The 21,417-nt window shown below is 44.4% G+C and overlaps 1 protein-coding gene across 3 annotated transcripts in view; it reads right to left on the reverse strand.

Moving 5' to 3' along the window:
• Positions 1–825: 825 nt before the first annotated feature.
• Positions 826–21,417, reverse strand: part of Phf12 (PHD finger protein 12) — a 45,428-nt gene continuing 24,836 nt past the window's right edge. For 2 of the 3 annotated variants that reach the window (XM_034504429.2, XM_076936235.1), the window contains 12 exons: positions 19,009–19,402; positions 16,030–16,150; positions 13,479–13,611; positions 10,909–11,073; positions 8,604–8,762; positions 7,302–8,097; positions 6,026–6,151; positions 5,311–5,454; positions 3,912–4,010; positions 3,042–3,124; positions 2,390–2,528; positions 826–2,054 (listed from right to left, as the gene is read on the reverse strand). In XM_034504429.2, the coding sequence (XP_034360320.1) occupies positions 1,720–2,054; positions 2,390–2,528; positions 3,042–3,124; positions 3,912–4,010; positions 5,311–5,454; positions 6,026–6,151; positions 7,302–8,097; positions 8,604–8,762; positions 10,909–11,073; positions 13,479–13,611; positions 16,030–16,150; positions 19,009–19,402 (2,694 nt within the window). In that variant the 3' untranslated portion in view covers positions 826–1,719. Of the gene's footprint in view, positions 2,055–2,389; positions 2,529–3,041; positions 3,125–3,911; positions 4,011–5,310; positions 5,455–6,025; positions 6,300–7,301; positions 8,098–8,603; positions 8,763–10,908; positions 11,074–13,478; positions 13,612–16,029; positions 16,151–19,008; positions 19,403–21,417 lie in introns of those variants that run through there. The other variant, XR_013111175.1, reaches the window with a different exon arrangement.

Here is a 21,417-nt window from a genome sequence, read left to right on the forward strand (position 1 = left end):
TAAGCAAAATGGCAGGGACAAGAATACAGCTATATTAGGAGCCAGGGTCAGAAATCTGAGACCAATGGAAACTCCCTACTTGATACTCCATTTGTGTTCTTGGAGCACAATTATAGATGTGGATATAAGCCTCATCTTCTAACCCTAACAACAGACTTGAACGTATGAATGGGTTCCAGTTAGAATACTGCCAGAACACAGGCGGTTTCTAGGGGACTGTTCTCAGGAAGAAACTATCTCCAGGAAGAAAGCAGGGAGTCAGAGTTTGGCTTTGAGGATGCCTAGGAAATTAGAGTTAGGCTAATACAGCAGGGTATTTCTTGATGAGAACAGCAGAAGTTATTCAAGTTACACTAAGAGCAGCACAGGCTAGAGCAGCAGTCCTTAGCCTGTGGGTCACCTCCTTACCAAGAGTTGAAGGTCCCCTTCACAGGAGTTGCATCTCAGATATCCTGCATGTCAGACATTTGCAATTTGTAACAGTAGCAAAATTAAAGCTATGAAGTAGCAACAAAATACTTTTATGGTAGGGGGTTACCATAACATGAAGGACTGTATTAAAGGGCCACAGCATTAGCACTGTTGAGAACCACTGGTCTAGAGCATAGACTGTACTGCATTCAGCTCTCTGGAGAAACAGCAGCCCTCAAAAGGCAAACACTCCTCCCACTTCCCTCACAGAGCTCAGGCTCGTTTCTCTAACAAGCTTCCCTTGGAAACTACTTGAGATTGATACTTGTTCAAAGGGTGCAAAAAGTGAAATCTCAGGATACATCCCCCCCTCTAAGCGTGATGACAGGTAGGACAGACAGGCAGAAAACATAATTTGAAGTATTTTTGGTTTTTATATACAGAATACAGGAAAGTTTCTGTAAAGTCTAAAACATTACAATTACTATGTACATTGGTACTAGTTGTGGGGACGAGGAAGTATCTGGGGTGAGGAGGAAGAGAAGTGGTAAGAGAACAAAAAAGGACACAGAACAGGTTTACGACAAAAACGCTTTCGCTACAATAGACAATTTGAGAAAAACACTCTACCACATGTACTGTACACAGTTTTTAAAAACATTGAAAAAAATGCCATCACTAGATGTATTTACACAAAATCCAAATACACTTTTCCTTATTTGAAATAAAATAGATGGACAGCCAGAAAAAGAATCATTTCTCATTTGTCCATATACACAGTAGCTACCTGTAGTGCAACCGCTGCAGAAAGGGAAATTCCTTGTAGGGTAGGAACCATGGAAAGGAGTGGGTAGCGATCTTTATATTAAATAAAACAATGATATTGTATAGATTTTGCTGTATGAAAACTGTATTTTTTTCTTTTAATATAAAACTATTGTCACTGCCACAAAATAGAACAAGTTTCTGATTATTTTACAACAGCGGGCAGGCAGTCGAGGAGGAGGAGCAGGAGGCGAGGGAAGGGGTTGTGCTGGAGGAAGTGTCCAGACCAGGGCCTCCCCTCCCTGCCCATGCTGTTCCTCAGCTCGGGTCTGCCGCTTTCCCATGAAATGTTGAGTACAAATATATGTGCAAATGCCCCCTAGAACTTGAGAAAAGAAAAAAAGTCTTAAAAAACAGTCAAAAGGTTTTCTTCATTTCATGCAAAGATTGTAGTTGAAGGGTTTCTGGCATAGAAAACACCCGGGCTTGGTTCGTGTACATGTTTGCATTGCAGGAGTCTTGGGTGGGTGTCCAGGCCACAGCCTAGGGAACCGAGTTGGAGCGTAGCACAGGGACCTGATGGGGCTTAAGAGACAGTTTCTCTGCCAGGACCCCATCCTGCAGCAGGCTGGCATCGCCTTTGGGCTGTTTGGTCGCAAACTCAGTGATGCTGAAGACAAACTGCAGGCAGCCCAGCTTGATGTAGCTGCCATGGTGTAGTAAGGCTGTGCCCTCCCAGCCGGCCCCACTGCCCCCGATCAAGCTGGAGCTGCTGGCTTTGCAATTGCAGGGTCTCCGCTGTGGCCCCTGGGCCTGGGAACTCATCATGGCTGCCTCCTCACTTGGCTCTTCATCCTGTTTCTGGTGTCGGCGGCGCCCTGGGAAAAAGGGGCATGATCATAGGAGGGGAACCGTGAGCGGCTGACCTGTCTGGGATGACTGGCAGTACTGGACCCCTGCATCTCCCCATTCTATGCTACATGATCAGGGCTGAGGGATGCTCAGACGGGGCTGGAGTCTCAAGTCCCCAGAAGGGTCTGATACACATGTGGGTGTTCAGCACTTGATTCTTGGTGGCTTTTCCCAGGCCCACCAACAATGACCTTGGCCAATGGGACTGGGAAGGCAAGTAACTGCAAGTCATTGACAGCATGGTAGAACCAAGGTGACTGGGGCCTTAGCTGTGTGGCCACAGGCCTCTGCTCCAACTTACTGATGACACTCTGTACTTTGGCAACAATACTGCTTGGGGGGGTTGGCGGGGTCTTCTCAGAGAAGTCACATGAATACAGCACATTGTCCACCGTTGTCCCATGCTCACTGTAGTTTAACAGCTCATAATGTTTGGTATTCTGAGGAGGGGAGATAATGATGTGTAGTTGCTGTTTGAAGCCATGGAAGAGGACATAGGGCTTGCTGCTCTACCTAGCAAGCTCTCATGCTCTTCCTCAGTTACAGCCTGCCTCTTTCAGAATTCAGACTCACCTCTGTGAGAGCCTGTCCTAATGACTCCACATTCCCCCTCTCTGCTCCTCAGCACTGGCTCCTGTTGATCTGATATTCACTGGCACATAATTATGATGAAACTCAGGGACACAGAGCTTGGCTTCTTTCTAGTTTGGTCCCTTCTCATTTTGAGGTGGCTTCCCTCAACTGTTCTGTGAGCACCAGCAGTTGCAGCGATAGCCTGCTCCTACAAGCAGGCTGCCATGGTGGAATGCCAAGCCTTTCATACCATGTCTTCCTTTCCAAGATGGACAGGAGGAAAGACAGGCCTTTCACCCTTGCCTCTGCCTGTGTCCAGAACCCAGTGCTGAAAGACCTCAGGCTAGGAAAGCTCCCTCCCACCCATCTTTGCCCCTCACCTCATCGTAGAATATGCAGGCATGTTTCCCGGACACGTAGTTACAGTGACCATAGTTTGTAAGGCACACATCCATGTCAGCTCCTGCAAGGTGGCAGGAGTCAAGGAAAAGGCAGAGAACAGACTGTAAGGTGTATGTGTTGGGGACGTGAAAGAGAGGGGATTAGCTTCTGGGTGGTTGCTAGTAGAAACTTCAAGGTAGCTCAGAGCCTCCTTTTTTTTTTCTTTCCTTTATAGTAATGGGGTATAGCTTTGAACTCTTGATCTCCCTGCCTCCATTCCATAAACACTGAGATTATACATGTATGCTGGCAAGTTCAGCAATTCCCTTTTTGTTCTAAAGCTGATCTGCGTTAGAATACATGGCTGCTACCCAGACAGAGCAGTAAGTTACTGAAGAGGATGGTATATCCATGTGAACACAATAGTGTAAGGCACTTTAAAGGGCAATTTCTACGAGTGATCTGAGGTGTGGTGGGCAATACCCATAGCTATAGTATTTAAGAGGCTAAGACAAGAGGACAGACATGAGTTCAAGGCCACCCTAGAATATAGAGGAGACCCTATCTTAAATCATCTTGATGACCAAAAATAAACAAACTAACAAAGGAGGGTTATGTGAGAGTCTATTATACCCCAAGAATAAGGAAGTGTCCTCTTTTCAAGTCTTTCCTACAGTGTTTCAGATGCTACTGTGAGGCAGTTAGAGCAAAGGCCTGAGCCAAGGAAGTGCCCACTGGATGTCTGGGTTCTTAGTCTCTCTTGCCTGGATACCCATTGCTTAGACCCATCAACCTCTGAAAGGGTTTCTCTAGGTGTCCATCTTTAGGCTGAAGATCCAGTGCCCCTCCCAGACTCCTGGCTGGCTCACCTGTCCCGATGTAGAGGGTTCGATAGCACATGTTCACAGCTCCTCCCAACCCTAAGAGGGGGTAGAACACAGCTCGGGCCTGTACCTCCTTTCTTTGCACTACAAGACAAACATAGGGATAGGATCATTCAGAAACCCAGAACCTGTGACCCAAACACAAACCAACAAAACCTGAATCTATGGTTGGTGGCCTTGAAAAAAAACCCACTGGGTGACTTGTGCTCAAACTCACACCTGACCCAGAGCTGCTTCAGGGGAATGCTTCACCCCCATAGCATTTCCAACACAGGTTAGGGAAGATCTTCATTGAAGATGGTTATGGAATTTGAGGACATTAGTACTTTAAATTCCCGGACACCTAGTTAGCTTAACAAGGTTATTCCAACTGATAATAAAGAGAACATGGAAAAACATAAGGCATAGGTCAGTGTTTCTCAAGCTTTAATGAACACATCAACTGCCTATGGATTCTGTTATAGTTTAGTTATACAGTACTTGTCCAGTAAGTCAATGGACTTGATTCCTAGAACTACAACCACCCACATCCAAAAACTGATTTTAGATTTAGTTGGAGTGAAAGGATCTAGAATTTATAAATTTGAATTTCCTACATGCGAGTTCACATACACTTGTGAGAGTTCACACATATTTGTGTTCACATATACACACAAACAACTTTTGGTGATGTTCCTTATATTCTATTTTTGGGGGAACAAGGTCTCTCACTGGCCTAGAATTCAAGTAGATTAGGCTGGACAGCTAGTGAATCCCAGGGATCTATCCACCTCTGCTTGCTTAGTTCTGGGATTTTAAGCATGTATCACCATACCTAGCTCATGGTGTGTGTGTGGGGGTCTAGGGATAGAACTCACGCTTCTTTGCCGACTGAGTGATCCCCTAGTTCTAGGATTTGTATTTCTAGTAAGCTCTTGGGATCCCGATATTGCTGGCATGGTACTTTAAGTTGCTGAGACATCAAGGCTCTGACAGGCCGAGCTGAGGGCTTAGAGCTAACCAAGTTGAGTTAACATTGGAGAAGAATTTCCTACTATTTTTCTATTTCTCACCTTGAACCTTGGGAAAACCTTCTAGTTCAAATATTACAAAGTAGTTGAACAGAAAGCATACAACATATACTCCAAAGTATTGGCAGCTGCTTTGCTATGAATCAAAGTGGACTTGTGTGAAAGAAAGTTATGGCAAACTCCCCAAATCTGATAAAAAAGTTATTTATCTTGTTTATGCTGAGAGAAAAAAAAAAAATCACGGTGCTTTATTAAACCCAAAGTACAAAGAGTTTGAGCTACTGAAAGCAGAGATTCTCCATGGAGCAAGGTTGTCATTCACACCCATCAGACAGGAGAGCTGATGGTGTGGTGGCAGGCATGTGCACGCGCACCTTCTGTGTGGTGCCCTCCAGAAGCGAGCGGATGTGTCCCAGCACTGCCCGGTGAAGCTTGGACCCGGGAAGGGAAAAGCTGATGTATTCTCTGCAGGGCCAGGAACTTGATCACCTTCTCATCCAACATACTTATCTCGATTTCTATCAACCAAAGAAAAAGATCAAAGAAGCTGAGAGCAATGGAATATGGAGGCAGATAGGGTGACAGGGCAAATCCAGCAAGTGACTTTTGTTCAAACAATATAAAGTCCAAAGTGGAACAAAGATCTGAAAATGGGTATCTCACATGCCACTTGCAGTGACAAGGGCCCAGAGCAGTAGATTCTTGTAGTAAGGTAGGCTAATTTTAAGTAAAAAAAGGTAAAACCAATAACCCCAAGGCCTGTGGGGAAAGGTCTAGATGTCTAATACAGACTGACCTTTTTCACTCACTCTCTGTGTAGAGAAATCCATTTCTATTCTCTTTAACTTTGGGGTTTTCCACAGATGGAAACAAGTCTCATGGTTCTGCCTAAACCAAGGGATCTGTCTAATGTGATTCTGTTCTTTCCCACTGGTTCAGCTTGGCTGTGTTCTTTATCTTTGATTATATTGTGTAAACCCAGAAAGAGATGGTGCCTTCTTTCCCATTCTTCTACCCGAATGGATACACGTATCCCCATCTCCTTATCCCTCTTCAAAAGGAGCTGAATGCTACTGGGACACCACTCACCTCCATTGACATCCATAAATGCTCGAAGTGAGTTGGTGAGGTCCACCATGGCAGTAGAGTTGGCTGGGAAAGAGGGTACGGTTAAAGCGCTTCCTATGGATAACGTGCCGGGGCTGACCTTGCCATCTGGGGACGGAGCAGGAAGACTGTTACTTACGTCGCCTGAGGGAAACCCACCGGTCCAATCCCCCATTGTTGAGACAGTTCTGGATTTCGGACCCAAGGTGATGTTCCCTTCTTGATTCTCAACCCACAGGCTCTGGAACTCCTAGAGCTAAAAACGTGTGGTGAGGAAGGGTAGATGGAACAATAACATACCAGGCACGCAGGATTTCCAGAGCACTGAGAACTGTTGCAAGGTATTACTCTGAGGCAAGTGCTGAGGTTGCTTTATTCTTTGCTTCATGATCACCTACCCCTCTGCTACCTCTACTATTACAGAAGCAGCACCTGCAATTCCTATCTGCTGAAGTACAACTGACAGTTTGCAAAATTTATTCACACTAGCATTACAGAGTTGGAAATAGGACCAGGGGCTCCCAATGCAAAGATATCCCAGGCACCTGGTTGCTGACTGGGAGGAGGAGGATGTCAGTGCATGTGGGAGAACACTGGTGACGGCAGCATATACAGCCTGGTTCAGATGCTGGGATCAGCATGCTTGAGGTCCAAATGCTCTCTGGGACAGCTGAGAGAACAAGCCTATACTGGCCAAGTATAGACCTATAGGATTCTCCTTAGGTACATGGCCAAGGGCAAGCTTCCAGGCCAGACCAACCTCTGCAGGCCTCCCACTTTCTAACTATATGAAAGGCAGTGCTGCTTTCTGTCTCTGCTTCTTGAACATGAACGTTCCTTCAATGAGCTGGCTCTGAGAGTCTGCATCAGCTGTAGACTTAGTCTCCTATGTGAATGTATACACCGAGCCTCAGGCTGAGACAAGTGGATCCAGAAAGCATGTGCCTTCTGAGGTGATGGAGCAGACAGGCAAAAGACTACGTATGGAAGGTGAGAGGAGGGGCCAGTGACCCAACTGCAATTCCAGTATTGCCACTGACCTGGAAGGCCACCCTAAGGAAGTGACTTAAATTAGTGAGAACAGCCCCAACTTACAGCTGGAGTAAGCTAACACAGCCTTTCTCCTGCCCCAGAAATACAGGGGAAGATGGATCACTGACAGATATTAAAGGCCTCAAGTATTAAACAAGGATATATTATTTTGTGTGTGCTATTAACACAGGATTATTCCAGATTATACTGGAATACTGAAACTCACCTGATGATGGCGCTGGTGAGCAGAATCGTTGGTTGGCGCCTGTGGCCAAGATACTGTCTCCTGCAGCTTGGGGGGGAGTGAGCACCCGGGTGGCATTTGGGGGTGAACCCAGAGGCCTCGATTCTGTTGATGAAGGTCCTATCTGTGATTGGACAGTCTTTCTATGCAAAGTGCTGGTGTTCTCGATGCTGGCACAAGAGCTGGGAATGGAAGGGGGCAGGCTTGGGACAGGTACCAAACTCCTCTGGGGACAAGAGTTGGGGCCAGTGGCATTTTCTGTCTTCACAATGATGCCGACGGTGTGATTCTGAAGCCCCCCAGCCGATGGTGGCGTGAGGGGCCGGGGCCAGCCTTGCCGGTGTGTGAGGCCTGGTAAAGGGGTGCTGGCGCCAGGAAGTCGCCGGGGATCCATGGAATCAGTGGGGCTGCTGTAGAGGTGTGGGCCATTGGCTTTTACCTCTGTGTTCACTGGCCCATTGGCAGTCCCACAAGGGGCTTTCTTGGACTTTTCCACACAAGAACTGCAGCTGATGTCCTCTAGGGTTGGGGGTTGGTGGGGTGGAGAACACCCCAGGGAATTTTGGGTGCTCATTGCTGAGGGGCAGGACAAAGGGTAGTGGGAAGGTAGAGGTGCCTTGTCAGCGGTTTGCAGGGAGGTGGTGATTGAGCTGTCAGTCACAATAACAGGCTTAATATCAGCCTTCTCTGTCTGTTCAGAGTCCCAATGCGAAGGCATCTGCTTAGCAGATAAATGTTTCAATATGCTGCACTGGAGCGCAACAACACTACAGAGCCACTGCAATGGAAGGAGAGGAGAGGAGGAGGTGAGAGGCCTGGGAGACACTGGTCCATCCTGTCACAGTGACCAGGGCTACAGCACAGCTGACAAGCACTGTTTCCAACGATGCAACAACAGTGACCAGGAAGGGATCCCACTTTCATTCCCAAGCAAGACTTATTGGTGCACTTGGCAGTACAACCTCACCCAGTGGAGCCTGAGATTTCCTGTGATCAACATTCAGCAAACACACCAGTATCTGCTGTGTCTGGTACTATCACCTAACCTCTCTGTGAGTCTGCTTATCTCTCGCTCCAGTACAGAACTGCCTAGCTGGCAGCAATGGGGGAACGGATGAGGGGAGCAGCCTGTTTGGCTTTGACATATGAGCTTGGGATTCTCCAAGGGTCACTCAGGTTTTAGGAGCTAAAAGGTAGGGCAAAAGTAGGAATGGCAGACCCCGAGGCGCTGGTGACGCAGAAGAGAGACTGGACTTGGGATCCCAATCCTTTCACTCAACTCACCTCTTGCTGTTCTGCCTGGGTGGCTAAGTGCTCAGAGTTCAAAAGGTGCGTTTGCGATTCCTCAGGGACCCCACTGCAGATCAGCTCCCCGTCCCGAATGGCCGCAGGTGCAATGAGAGGGGGTGGAAACTGGTACTGAGACTTTATAGCATCAGGAACCTGTTCAGGACGGGAGAGAAGAAAAGGTGATAGTGCCAACGTGCATGGTTGAATCTGACCTAATGAGAGATGCTACTCTGGTTGAAGTGCTGGTGCCCAAGGGATCATCTACTCCGAGCCACAAAACCACCTAACTAGATGCATGAGGCATGCCACCCGATACCTAGTTCTGCAATGACAAACACTCTGAGAAAACCAAAATAGTTATTACCTAGTTAAGAGTTTGCTATACAATTTCCAAGTTATAACCTTTGCTAGATCTGGATGGATACTCACTAAAGGTAATGGGTATAGTGAAAATTCTGAATATTTGGGTTCAAAATAAAAACCAAACAAACAGCAACCCAGAAATATTATAAAATTATGTTTTTATTTTGATCCCAGGAGTGGGGAAAGGCAGTGGCTTTGGATGGTCTGCAGCAGCTGTTTGTGACTTGCCTCATGCTCTAACAGAGGTGTGGATCTGTCAGCTGCAGATAATTTCTTTTCTTTTCTTCTTTTTTTTGTTTTTTTTGTTTTTTGTTTTTCCAGACAGGTTTCTCTGTGTAGCCCTGGCTGTCCTGGAACTCACTCTGTAGACCAGGCTAGCCTCGAACTCAGAAATCTGCCTGCCTCTGCCTCCCAAGTGCTGGGATTAAAGGCGTGCGCCACCACCGCCCGTACAGATAATTTCTGAAACTGTGTGACATTCTGAGTTCTGGAAACTTTTCAGAGCCCCAATAGGTGAGGTTGGGGGTCATGCGGGGGTAGGGTAGGTGAGTGGTTTTAGTTTGTTAGTAGTTGTGCTCAAAGAAACAAAAGGAAATTAGCTTCAGTGATCTCTCCCTCTCTCACCCCTCTATTGTTTCTTTCCTATATAGTAATAAGAGGTGAAACCAGGGGTACAAAGGGTGGGGAAAAAGAAGAACCATAAAGTGCCAAAGACTAGCTACAGATGGTAGTGTGATGGAACTTAAAATATAGGGTGCCACCTAGTGGTCATGTTTGAGAATTGCTGAGCTCTGTCAGCACAATACTTGCATTGGTTTATTTCCAAAGAGAAAGAACAAATTTATATATGGTTATACAGTGTATAAAACCTTCTAGATCAAGTGAATACAAGGATTGAATAATTTGAGAAATAGTAAATGCTTTTCTTTTCTTTTGGTTTTTTTTTTGAAACAGTTTTCTCTGTGTAGCCCTGGCAGTCGGGAAACTCACTTTGTGACCAAGCTTGCCTCTAACTCAGAAATCCACCTGCCTCTGCCTTCTTCGTTCTGGGATTAAAGGTGTGCGCCACCACTCCCAGTTTTGGAAATGTCTCATTTTTAAAAGACATTTTTTCTAAAACAGAAATTATGAGTTACCAAGAATCAATATTATAGATATAACTCAAGAACAATCTTTGTTCTGGTGGCCAAATTGTAGTCTGATTAAAATCATTTTTAAAAATACTTATTCCAGCACTTGCTTCACATGCAACAATTCCTAATTTCAATTCAATCTCAAGCAACTCAAGAAAACAAAAACATAAAAATCCAAAGACAACACCCACAACCAGCAATCATAAAAGAAACAATAAATAGTGATTCATGCTCTAAAGTCAAACAGTTGGGGTCCATTCTCTGTAGAGCAGGCTGGCCTTGAACTTGTAGAGATTCACCTGACTCTGCCTTCCGCCTTCCAAGTGCTAGGATCAAAGATGTGTGCCACCACCACCCAGCTACAAATGTTTTTCAGTGAAGGAAATTCTCTCAGTCTTTTTGGATATTGTTTAGAAGTATGAAGTACATAGAAATACTATATCCTAACAAGATTACAGTTGTTTTAGTAATATATTTTCAGTTGGGTATCTCTTTTCATCTCCTACATGGGTATCTGCTTGATAATTATAAAGCACACCTTAGGGTTAGGGTTTTCTTTTCTTTCAGTTTTTTTGAAACAGTTTTCTCTGTGTAGCCCTGGCACTCCAGAAACTCTGACTTTGTAATTCTAACTACCATCCTCGGGTATTACTACATGAGATTACATTTATTACTTGCCAAGACACCAAAAACATGTCTTAGGGAGCTTCAGTCTCCCCATCTGTGTTCCTCTCTGTCTGTGCCACAAAAGAAACAAACAGGAGACCACCATCTTTCCCAGACTGAAAAGGGCTGTGACTTACCTTCAAGCTTCTTCTTTTGACAGACTGGAGCACACGGCGGTTAGGAGGATGCTTCTTGTGGATTCGGTTCAGGAAATCCACTTTGACAACATGCTGTGAAATGGTGTCCTGGAACCGATCAAACACCTGGCACCGATTGCTCAGAGTCAGATTCTTCTGGTTCAGCTGGAGACACAGCAGAGAGGCACTTTGGTGAATGTCTAAGGGTGCTGCCCCCTCCAACGAAGCCCCATTCTCTGGGCTTACAAAAACAGAAGCTCTCTGTGGAATGGGCTACTTCTGTCTGGGCAGTATATCAGCAGGAGTAAGGAAACTCCTGTTTTTGGGAGTTAAGAATCAGTGAAGTAGCCTTTTCATTTAGCCTGACCATACTCTAGGTCAGAGCAACCCATTAGGATTGTGTTCCTAGCAGCACAGATTTTAAAGGAGATGCAGATCTTGGCCCTGCAAAAGAGCCAAAGAACCAAACATCCTACCCCCTCAAGACAATCTCTCACAGAAAAAGCTGTCCTACATAGAAGCCTTGCTCACACAGAGTCAAAATCCTGCGTGTTCTGCCCTATTCCTGTTCTAGGGTACCAGGGAGAATTGCTGAACTTACCTCAATTATTATGCCTTCCCTTGAAGGGAGAAAGAAAGCTCTGGCCTGCTCTTAAAGGTCAAAGGGAGAGGAGGGAGGAACGGACAGCCCATGCTACTTCCAATCTACTTCTATACTTTAGTTCAAAAGACAGGGTCTGGATAAAAAATGGTTCAGCGTCAAGACTTTCTATTTTTCCAGAGGACACACGGAGTGGCTTACAACCACTTGTACTCAGTTCCAGGGTGTCTGATGCCCTCCACTTTTTTCCCTCAGGCCACCCACATACATGTGGCATTCATTCACAAAGACAAACATCCATGCATATAAATAAAAATAAATTTTAACAATTAAAAAAAAACTATTACTTTATGTTGGGTATGGCAATGCGAGCCTTTACTCTCAGCACTTGGGAGGCAGCTGAGACAGTCAGACCTTTGTGAGTTTGAGACCAGCCTGATCTACTAGCTAGCCTGGGCTACAGAATATGACCATCTCAAAAATGAAATAACTTAAAAGAAATGTGTATGAATCTTTTGCCTGCATGTATGTATGCTGCCTGCAGATGTCATAAGAGGATGCTGGACACCTTGAAACTGGAATTGTAGATGGCAGCCTTGTGGGTGCTGGGAATTGAACTGAATGGGTCCTCTGCAAGAACTGCTGAGTCAACTCTCTAGTCTTGATAAAAATAAATCTTGGCGAACAGCCTTAATATTACTCTGGAGGCAGAGGCAGGTAGCACTCTACAAGGTAAAGGCCAGCCTGGTCTACAAAGCAAGTTCCAGGACACAGGACTACACAGAAAAACCTTATCCCAAAAAACCAACCCAAACCAAATAAACAAAAAGACAAAAAACTTAGAACAACCCACTAACACTTATTCCTGCAGCTTCCTAGTTAGCAAAAATTGGTGGCCAGTGAAATTAACTCTCACATGTATTCCTCAGGATGAGTATTTGGGTGAACTGTTTATGGCCTTTTTATCTGTTCCAGCAGGAAGCAAATAGTGTGACGCAAAGCCCAGAGAAGCTTCTTCCTAGATCAATTTCTCTGGATAGTATGGATCTAAACTAGGAAATGATTCTTTTGTATGTGCACAGTGTGTGTGTGTGTGTGTGTTTTAGGAACAGTGCCAGGAATGAACCCAGAGCTTCATCTGTACTAGGCAAACACCGTGCCCCTGTACTCCTCTCCATCCTGTGTGTGATTTTTTACAGAGGATTTCCTGCAGTGCTCATGGTATAATGAAGGATAATAGTCACTCCGTGGCTATCACTTTCTCATCTTATTCACTGTCTTGGGGTAAAGCCCTGGGCCTCTAAGTGCTCTATCACTGAGCTACACCTCTATTCCCTCATTGTATGTCTTAAACAGCAATGGTTTAATTTGGAAAGGCTGTTTTAGTGAGGGAATACCTTTTCATGAAGTTGCCTTCTATGACTTCATGAGTGACTGTGTAGAAGGACTATCCATCCTGTAAAGAGTAGACAACAAATCTGTTCTAGTGTAGGAAGCAGCGTCTGAAGAGAGCCTGTGAGCTGGCTCAGTGCATGAAGGTGCCATTCAACAACTCACTGAAAACCCAGAATGACTAACATGGGCTAGTTATAAAGAACTAATGTAAGAGGGCATCAAACTCACTGGACACTTGGGCCACACGAACTCCTGACAGGCAACCATTCATTTTTTTTTTTTTAAGGTTGGCTCTAATAGTCAGTCTTTATGGCTATAACAGCAATCGTTTAATTCATTGTGGGATAAAAATTAAAAACAAGCAAGTCAAGTTTGCCTGTACAGCTGAACAAGGTACTGGGGAAAGGTAAGATGCACATGTGAGATACATCAAACAGTATAGGATGGTTTGCTGAACTCAGCACCTGCAAGATTACACTGTGCTCTGGCACAAAGGGGACAATACTGTTTCTAGGGGATTGGTCCCTGCTCCAGCTGGGCCTGTAGAGAGCTGACTAAACACTAGTGTGCTTACCACCACATGTTCGATGTGATTCGGACACATCCATCTGCCCAGGGGCATGGCAGTGAGCGGGGGCTCGAGGCAGTCCATGTGAAACAGAAGCGGGCAATAGTCACACTGGATGAGGGGGGCCACTCGACAACTCCTGCAGAGGAACGAGATGTGATGGGTGATTTCTGGGGCAAGGTGGAAAAATTCAAGACCACTCTACTCCAAAAAGATCCTTTCCTCCTCAGTCTTCACAGCTTTCCCTCCCTCTAGGGTTCTGTCACACCCAGTCAGCAAGGAAGAGGAAAATCGGGCTCTTCATTATTTTATCTCCTAGGAAAAATGCACCCTGTGAATCTAAATGTTTATCTGGAGTATGGCTAAAGTATCTGTCAGAGCAAAAATGACAATGCTTAGTACTCAGCTCTGCTCTGACCTTCCTATTCTTTAAGGAATTCTCACTTAAAATTAAATACATAAATCAAGAAGAGGCTGGTGTAACGGGCCAGTGTTAGAGGTACCTCCCAAAAAGCTTGCCTGCCTGAATTCGATTCATCGGACGAATTATAAAAGGGACAACCAACTTGTTCAAGTTGTCCTCTAATCTGTATACTTATGTTGTGGCAATTGTGTACTGTCCCTCATACAAACAAAAGTAGTAAGAATAATGTATGAGCAGTCTTTCTGGAGTTGTAACTACAGAACAAACGACTTCCCTTCTGTATATAAAGACAGATAATCAGCGCTGACAAATAAAGATGGAGGCAAGGAATGATTTGCATGCATTCCCGTGAGAATGATCCAAGGAGAGCTTGTAAGCAAACACCAGTGGCCAGAGCTTTTTGTTTTAATAGACTATCATTTAGGGTTTTTTTTTTTTTGTTGTTGTTTTTGTTTTTTTTTTTTTTGTTTTGTTTTTTGGGGGGGGGTTGTTTTGTTTTGTTTTTTTGTTTTGTTTTTTCGAGACAGGGTTTCTCTGTGTAGTCCTGGCTGTCCTGTAACTCACTCTGTAGACCAGGCTGGCCTCGAACTCAGAAATCCGCTTGCCTCTGCCTCCCAAGTGCTGGGATTAAAGGCATGTGCCACCACCGCCCGGCTCATTTAGTTTTCTATAGCTTTCCTTGTGAATACTTTATTTTTGGATTGAAGGAATGGCTGTGAAAGTCTCATGTAGCCTCAACTCACTGTACATCTAAGAATGATTCTGAATCCCTGCTCCTCCTGCATCTACCGTCTGTCTGAGTGCTGGGATGACTGTCTGTACTACCACCCTAAGTTTATGTGATGCTGGGGATCCAACTATGCTAGGTAAGCTTTTCTCCTGCTAGTCTGCCCCAACCACAATACAGTTTTCCTGATATACTCAAGCCAACAAGTCCAGTTTTGGGCATTGAAACATCTGGCTCCTGTAATAGGAGAGCCTATCTGAAGGAAACTAGTGTCGTACGGCAGCTGTGTAACAAACTAGGTAGTCAATGGTATGGATAGATACCCATAACACTTTAAAATTTATCTTCAACAATTTGCTAAATATCTCATTTAATTAAAAAAATAAAAATAAAAAAGCCACAAACCTTGTGTGTGTGTACTGGGAAGGAAGAAAAGCACATGTGCCATGTGTTCATTTAGGGATGGAGCCATCTCCCACCATACCCTCAGTCAAGTTCAAGGCTTTGCGGCAAGAACCTTAACCCACTGACATCTCATCAGCTCCTTGCTCTCCAGTTTAAGTCTAACTCTAACTTACTGCAATCACCATCAACGTAAACCAACAGTAATGCTATACTGGGATCTGTGGCTTTCTTTTTTCTTTTGAGATGGTCTCATTATGTAGCTTTGGCTAGCCTGAAACTTACTGTGTAAACCAGGCTGGCCCTGGACTCATAGAAATCTGCCTGCCTTTGGGATCAAAGGTGTGTGTCACCAAACCCAGCTTATTTTTATGGTTTAGTGTTTGACATTTTCATAATAAATTTTGGTCATGTTCACCTCCCATTACCCTCTTAGCCTTCCTTCCCTCCCAATGAGCCCCTGCAAGTTTCATGTCTTTTAGGGTGTGGCATTGAGTTTAATCCTACATTTTTTTTACATTTATTTAGTGAATGTGTTTGTGTATGTGTCCACGTACCACAACTCCCATGCAGAAGTTGCCTTTCCTCAGTGAGGTATCTCCTCAGTTCTGACCCACTGGGTTTAGTCAGGGTCAAATTATGGCTTACATAATTTGGGTAGGGGGTTACTTATTGAACACGGACTTTTCAGTGCCAATATCATTAATTAAAACGACACTGCCTCCCTATCAATTGGGAATTCCTCAAGGAAGAGTGGGGTCTTGTGAGCCTAGGCTAGCCTTGAACTCTCAAAACCACCTCAGCCTCCTATGTGCTGAGATTATAGGCAAGCATTATATACCTGGCTCTGTACTTTGACTGTATGGGTAATTTGTTATTGACATAGTCAAGGAAGTGGCCAGACAACTAGTTCTGTGTGCTTATACAATCAGAATATAAGCTGTCTACATTTAATTAACTAACACACAGGACTTACAAGGGGTGACAGAGGAAAAAAAAAATACCTGTTACATGTGAAGCAGACTTTGACCGGCAAGGGAACAAGACCATTATGATCTAATTCATGCTGTGTCCTTTTTACATTCTTCCCTGTGGTTTCCTCCTTTCTTCTCCGTTTGCTAGAACCTAGAAAAGAAGCTGGTGGTGCTGAACTGTCCTTGGCTTCAGAATTCCTTGTTGGAATATGAAAACCTTAAGTGAAAGAACAGATCTAAGCAAAAGCATGTGCCATGGTTCAGACAGATTTCTGAGGACCCTGGGGTTGGTTTCAAATGACAAAAAAAAAAAAAAAAAAGAAGGAGGCGGTGGAGGAGGAGGAGGAGGAGGAGGAAAGAGAGAGAGAGAGAGAGAGAGAGAGAGAGAGAGAGAGAGAGAGAGAGAGAAAGGAAGGAGACACAAGGTAACCAGGAACAGAAGTCACCTGCTTTGTGGCAGAAATACTGATTTTACCAATATAAAATAATGAGAAATCTCTGAAAGTAGAAACACACACACACACACACACCCCAGTTACATGGTTAACAGAAACTAGTCTGTGAAGATAACCAAGCAAAAGACTGTAACTCAATTATGTTTCTACAGAAAGCAGATGCCGCATGCAGCCCTCACTCCCACTTTCACATAAGGTGAGTTCTCTCTAGTCCTGGCTGATGTGACCAGGCTGGCTTACAACTCAAGACATCCACCTGCCTCTGCCTCCCAAGTGCTGGGATTAAAGCTGTGCACTAACAAGCATAGCTATTTTTTAAGAAGTATGCTGAGGTGCACATATACTTCACATGTACATAAAGGTCAGAAGGTAACTTTTCTCCACTTCCGCTTTTATGGAGTTCCAGGAATGGGACATATTAGGCTTCCAATGCAAGTGCCCTTATCACATGAATGATCTTGCTAGGAGCCTGACAGGCACATCATCCTTCCCTCCCTCCTTCCCTGCCCCCTTTCTCACATAGCCCTGGCTAGCCTCAATCTCAGAGATCTGTTTCCTGTCTTCGCCATGGTAGGATTAAAGGCACACACCACACTTAGCTTATATGTACTTTTTAAGCCTGCCAATGTTCTTCTGCACATGTATATGCATGGTTGTGTTGGGGGGAAGGTGGGGCAATAAGGACAGCAAGGTTCCTCCACCCCAGCCTCCTACAGTTTGGGGTTATAGGCAGGCTGTTGTGCCCACCTGGCTGATATGGGTACTGAAGATACAATATAAACTCTGCATTTGCACGGCATGCACTTTACTCCTGAGCCCTGTTCCTAGCCCTCTTTTTTTTTTTTTTTTTGAGACAGGGTCACACTTTGTAGCCCAGGCTAGCTGTGAACTCTTGACGGTTCTGCTTCTGCCTTTAAGTACAGGGATACAAGCATGTCTAGTAGGAATACAGGTACATGGTAGACACCATGCTTAACTAATCTCATTTTCTCTAGGAAGAAAAATTAAGATCTAGAAGCACTGTGATATCAAATAGACTTGATATTATTGTAAAAGGGACAATTTGATAATAGTTATCAAACCTCCACTGCAAACTATGACCTAGCAATTCCAATGTTAGGAATTTACCCTACACATCAGCCCTATGGATCATATTTTCAATGTGCACAATGATGTATTTATAGTTATTTGCTGAAATGCTACCTCTGTAACAAAATATTAGGAAGGGCTAGAGAGATAGCTCAAAGGTTTAACAGACTGGCTGCTCTTTCCAAGGACCCAAGTTCAATTCCCAGCACTAACATGGTGATTCAAACATCTGTAACTCCAGTTCCAGGGGCTCTTGATACCTTCTTTTGGCTTCTGTGGGCACTAGGTATACACATGGTGCACAAGACATACTTGCAAGCAAAATACCCATACACATAAATGAGAAATTATAAAGAACAACTAAATGGCAATGAATAGAAAACTGTTTAAGTCATTTATAGCACATTTATGCAAAGGATTATTATGGTGCTATAACAAAAACCCAATGAAATGCTAAATTAACGTTAAAACCACTGGACTGCATCGTAAGGATAAAACAACCAATAGTTTGTTGGTATGTCAAGAAGAGAATACAAGCATATATAGATACCTCCTTACACACACTCTCTCTCAAAACACACAATTAGTGGTTATCTGCAAAGGGCAGAAGGTGCTGGGGATCAAGTCCAGGACCTTGTGCACGGTAGGGAAATGCTTTGTACCCCTAAACTCTGTTTCTTTTCATTTATTTATTTAGGAGCAAAAAAAGTAATTATGTGCATATGTATCTGCATATGGATCGTGGGTTTATGCATGTGAGTGCAGGTGCCTGCATAGGCTAGGAGTCGGATACCAGAGGCTGGACTTAGAGACACCTGTGAGCTGCCTGATATGGGTGCTGGAAATGGAACTCCGGTCCTCTGGAAGTCCAGGAACAAGTACCCTTAACTGCTGAGCCATCTCTCTAGCCCCTAGTTAAGTTTTTTCATTTATTCTTTTATGCATATGAATGCTTGCCAGCAAGCATGCATGTGCACCATGTGCATACTTGGTATTTGTAAAGGCGAGAAGATGGCATCAGATTCCTTAAAACTGGAGTTACTGATGGCTGTGAATCACTATGCAAAGGCTGGGAACCAAACCTCAGTCCTCTCTGCAGGAGCAGTCAGTGCTCTTAAGAACTGAGCCATCTTCTCAAGCTCTCTTATGTTTTTGAGACAGAGTCTCTATATGCAGCTCAGGCTGGCTTCAAACTTATGATCCTCTTGTCTTACCCTCACAAGTGCTGAGAATACTGGTGTGTGATATTTGGCATATATCTTAAAAAAAAAAGAAGATTCAGAGGAATAATAAGATAGGAGACAGAAGACTCAGAAAACAGAATAAGTACAACTACAACTGCAACCTTCGATGCTCTCTCCAGGCAAAACCAGGATCAGGAACAAAAAAATAGTGGCTACAGGCAGTAGTAATCCCTTGGGAAGTCAGGGTAAGAAAGGGGCATGATGATGATGATGCCGCTAACCTGGTAGTGCCGTGGTACAAGTCAGTTCATTGGGCAGCTGAAATTGGGTAGGGTTCCGCTCCATGGCAGCAGCAATCAGCAGCTCAAAAGGCCGCCGCAGCTGGGGCTGCACATAGTCCGGCTCTGCTGCTCCTGGCTCCTCATCCACGTCAATGATGTCCTCCTCGACGTCATTATGCTCAGAGGTGGGGGTCTCTGTGCTGGCGTTGGATGTTGGGGTGCCAGGCCGGCTGGCTCTCCTTTCCAGGATCCGGGCATGGGCAATGGCCTTGAGTTCAGTTTTGCTAGCTGGTCTGTCCAACAAGTCAGTGTCACTACTGGGGGATGTAGTCCGTTTGCTAGACTTGTCCACCAGTCCATTGACGTGGCCCAGCTCCTTTTTCTGCTCTCGTTTCTGTGCAAATCAATAGGTGGGCCATCATGAAAAGAACAAAATAGAGATAGGTATACAATGTCTTGCTAGATCACTTATGAAAATTATAACATCCCTTCACATGACAGACAATTATTAAAAGTGAAATTTTATTTTGTGTGTATTGGTGTTTTCCCTTGCACCATGTGTGTGCCTAATACCCACAAATGATAGAAGAGGGTCTCAGATCCCCTGAAACTGGAGTTGTAGGCACTTGTGAGCTGCCATGTGGGTGCTGGGAAGTGAATCCAGGTCCTCTGGAAGAACAGCCAGTGCTACTAACTGCTGAGCCATCTCTCCAGCTATAACTGAACTAAAATGAGAAAACATGGCAGCAATGAAATCACCCCCCAAAAATTATGTGGAATGTTTGAAAAAAGACTGCAATTCATCATATACTTAACATTTCTATACATATTAAAGCACAGGACAAGCAGCTAAAAAACTAATAAACACATTAAGGACAAATTTAGTGAGATTAAGGGCAGAACATCATAATGCAAATTAAGGCCACTGTCACTTGCTTAGAGCATCATGATACTGAAAGGTTTAGAAAACAGCTCAAAATGAAGAAAGTCTGCAAAGGTTGAACAGGCTAGAGAGCTCACTTCTCAGAGGGGCTAGCATGAAAGGGTGCCTGCCACATGGAGAGAACCAAAGGAGAAGCATAGGGGCCATGAATGCTGGCTTTCGATCTTAACTACAAATTCTAAAAGTGATACTTCTAAGTCACAAAGTGGAAAAGACTACAGTGTGCTTAGTAGGATTGGATAACTGACAATATATTTTCCTCCAAGACTCTAAAACCAAACAAGCTAATACCCAGTGAGTATGGCCCTGGGCAACTCAGAAACTTCTCCATCAGTGAAAACACTGAAATCTTTCTCCTCTTAGGAATGTGGTGGCAATAAAGAGGACTGCATGTACAAGAGGCATGGGTGGCTCTGATCTGGGAATAACAGGACTGACCATCAGGAGTTCTCAAAGCCCAGAGGATGTAGTATTTCAGTCCATTTCATTGTAAATACTGGAGGCCAAAGGGGAGTGGTGGTGGTGTTGCTGATTGTGGAAAAGGCAGATTTGGAACCATTAGGTAGAGAGGTCTATGTGAAAGTGAGTTACAGCAGCACCTCAGAAGAAACAACCTATGCTAGAAAAAAGCACACTATTTCTATCAAGCCGCACTGTTTCCAAAAAACTTGAGAGCTTTATTTAGAGTGAGATAAAATTTGGTTCTAATCTTAGCTCTGTCCATTCCATTGAGTCTTTGGGAAAATATTCTATATTTTGTAGCTGAGTTTCTTCCTTTCCATAATCATAATCTACTACCAGCATTCTTTGCTGTATGGATTAAGTGGAGTAACAGTACAACACCTGGCATATGACCGGCACCAGCAAGTTCTCCCCTCTCTCCCTTGGCTGATCCCAACCCTTTTGAGTCTAGCTTCTTTGCATGGTCAGTTTCTGAACTGATAGGTCACACTCTATGGAGACTCAGGTTTTAAAGGCTAGGTAGCTTGACAGATAGCTTGTTTTTTGGACCTCAGGTGAAATCAAACTACATACATCTCTGTTTATTGGCTAACTTGGCTCTGGCTTGCTTTCTAATGGGGACCGTTGTGTGTACAGCATAAACTAATGCTGGCTTGTTCACCTTCTTTTTAAAGGTTGAAAACAGTTACACACATAAGCCACAATCTCTGAATCAGCTCATTCTGTTTCTGTACTTGAAGGTGTCATCACTGACTGTGACATTATGTTGGGACCAAGAAAACAGTAGTGATGTCACAAGAAAAGGAATTTCTGGTTATACAATTGGTGTGGGAAGATAACAGGGTAGCCTAACTTACAGACAAATTCTAACCTATAGCCCTTAATGTGAAGGTGAAATCAATATAATCTGGTGGGCACACACCTACTCCCCCCACCCCCCACATTCCCTTCTCTGTGTAGCCCCAGCTGGCCTCCTGGGTGCTGGGACTAATGGCATGTGCCAC

Source organism: Arvicanthis niloticus, chromosome 6, assembly GCF_011762505.2.
Source record: "Arvicanthis niloticus isolate mArvNil1 chromosome 6, mArvNil1.pat.X, whole genome shotgun sequence".
Taxonomy (NCBI): Eukaryota; Metazoa; Chordata; class Mammalia; order Rodentia; family Muridae; genus Arvicanthis; species Arvicanthis niloticus.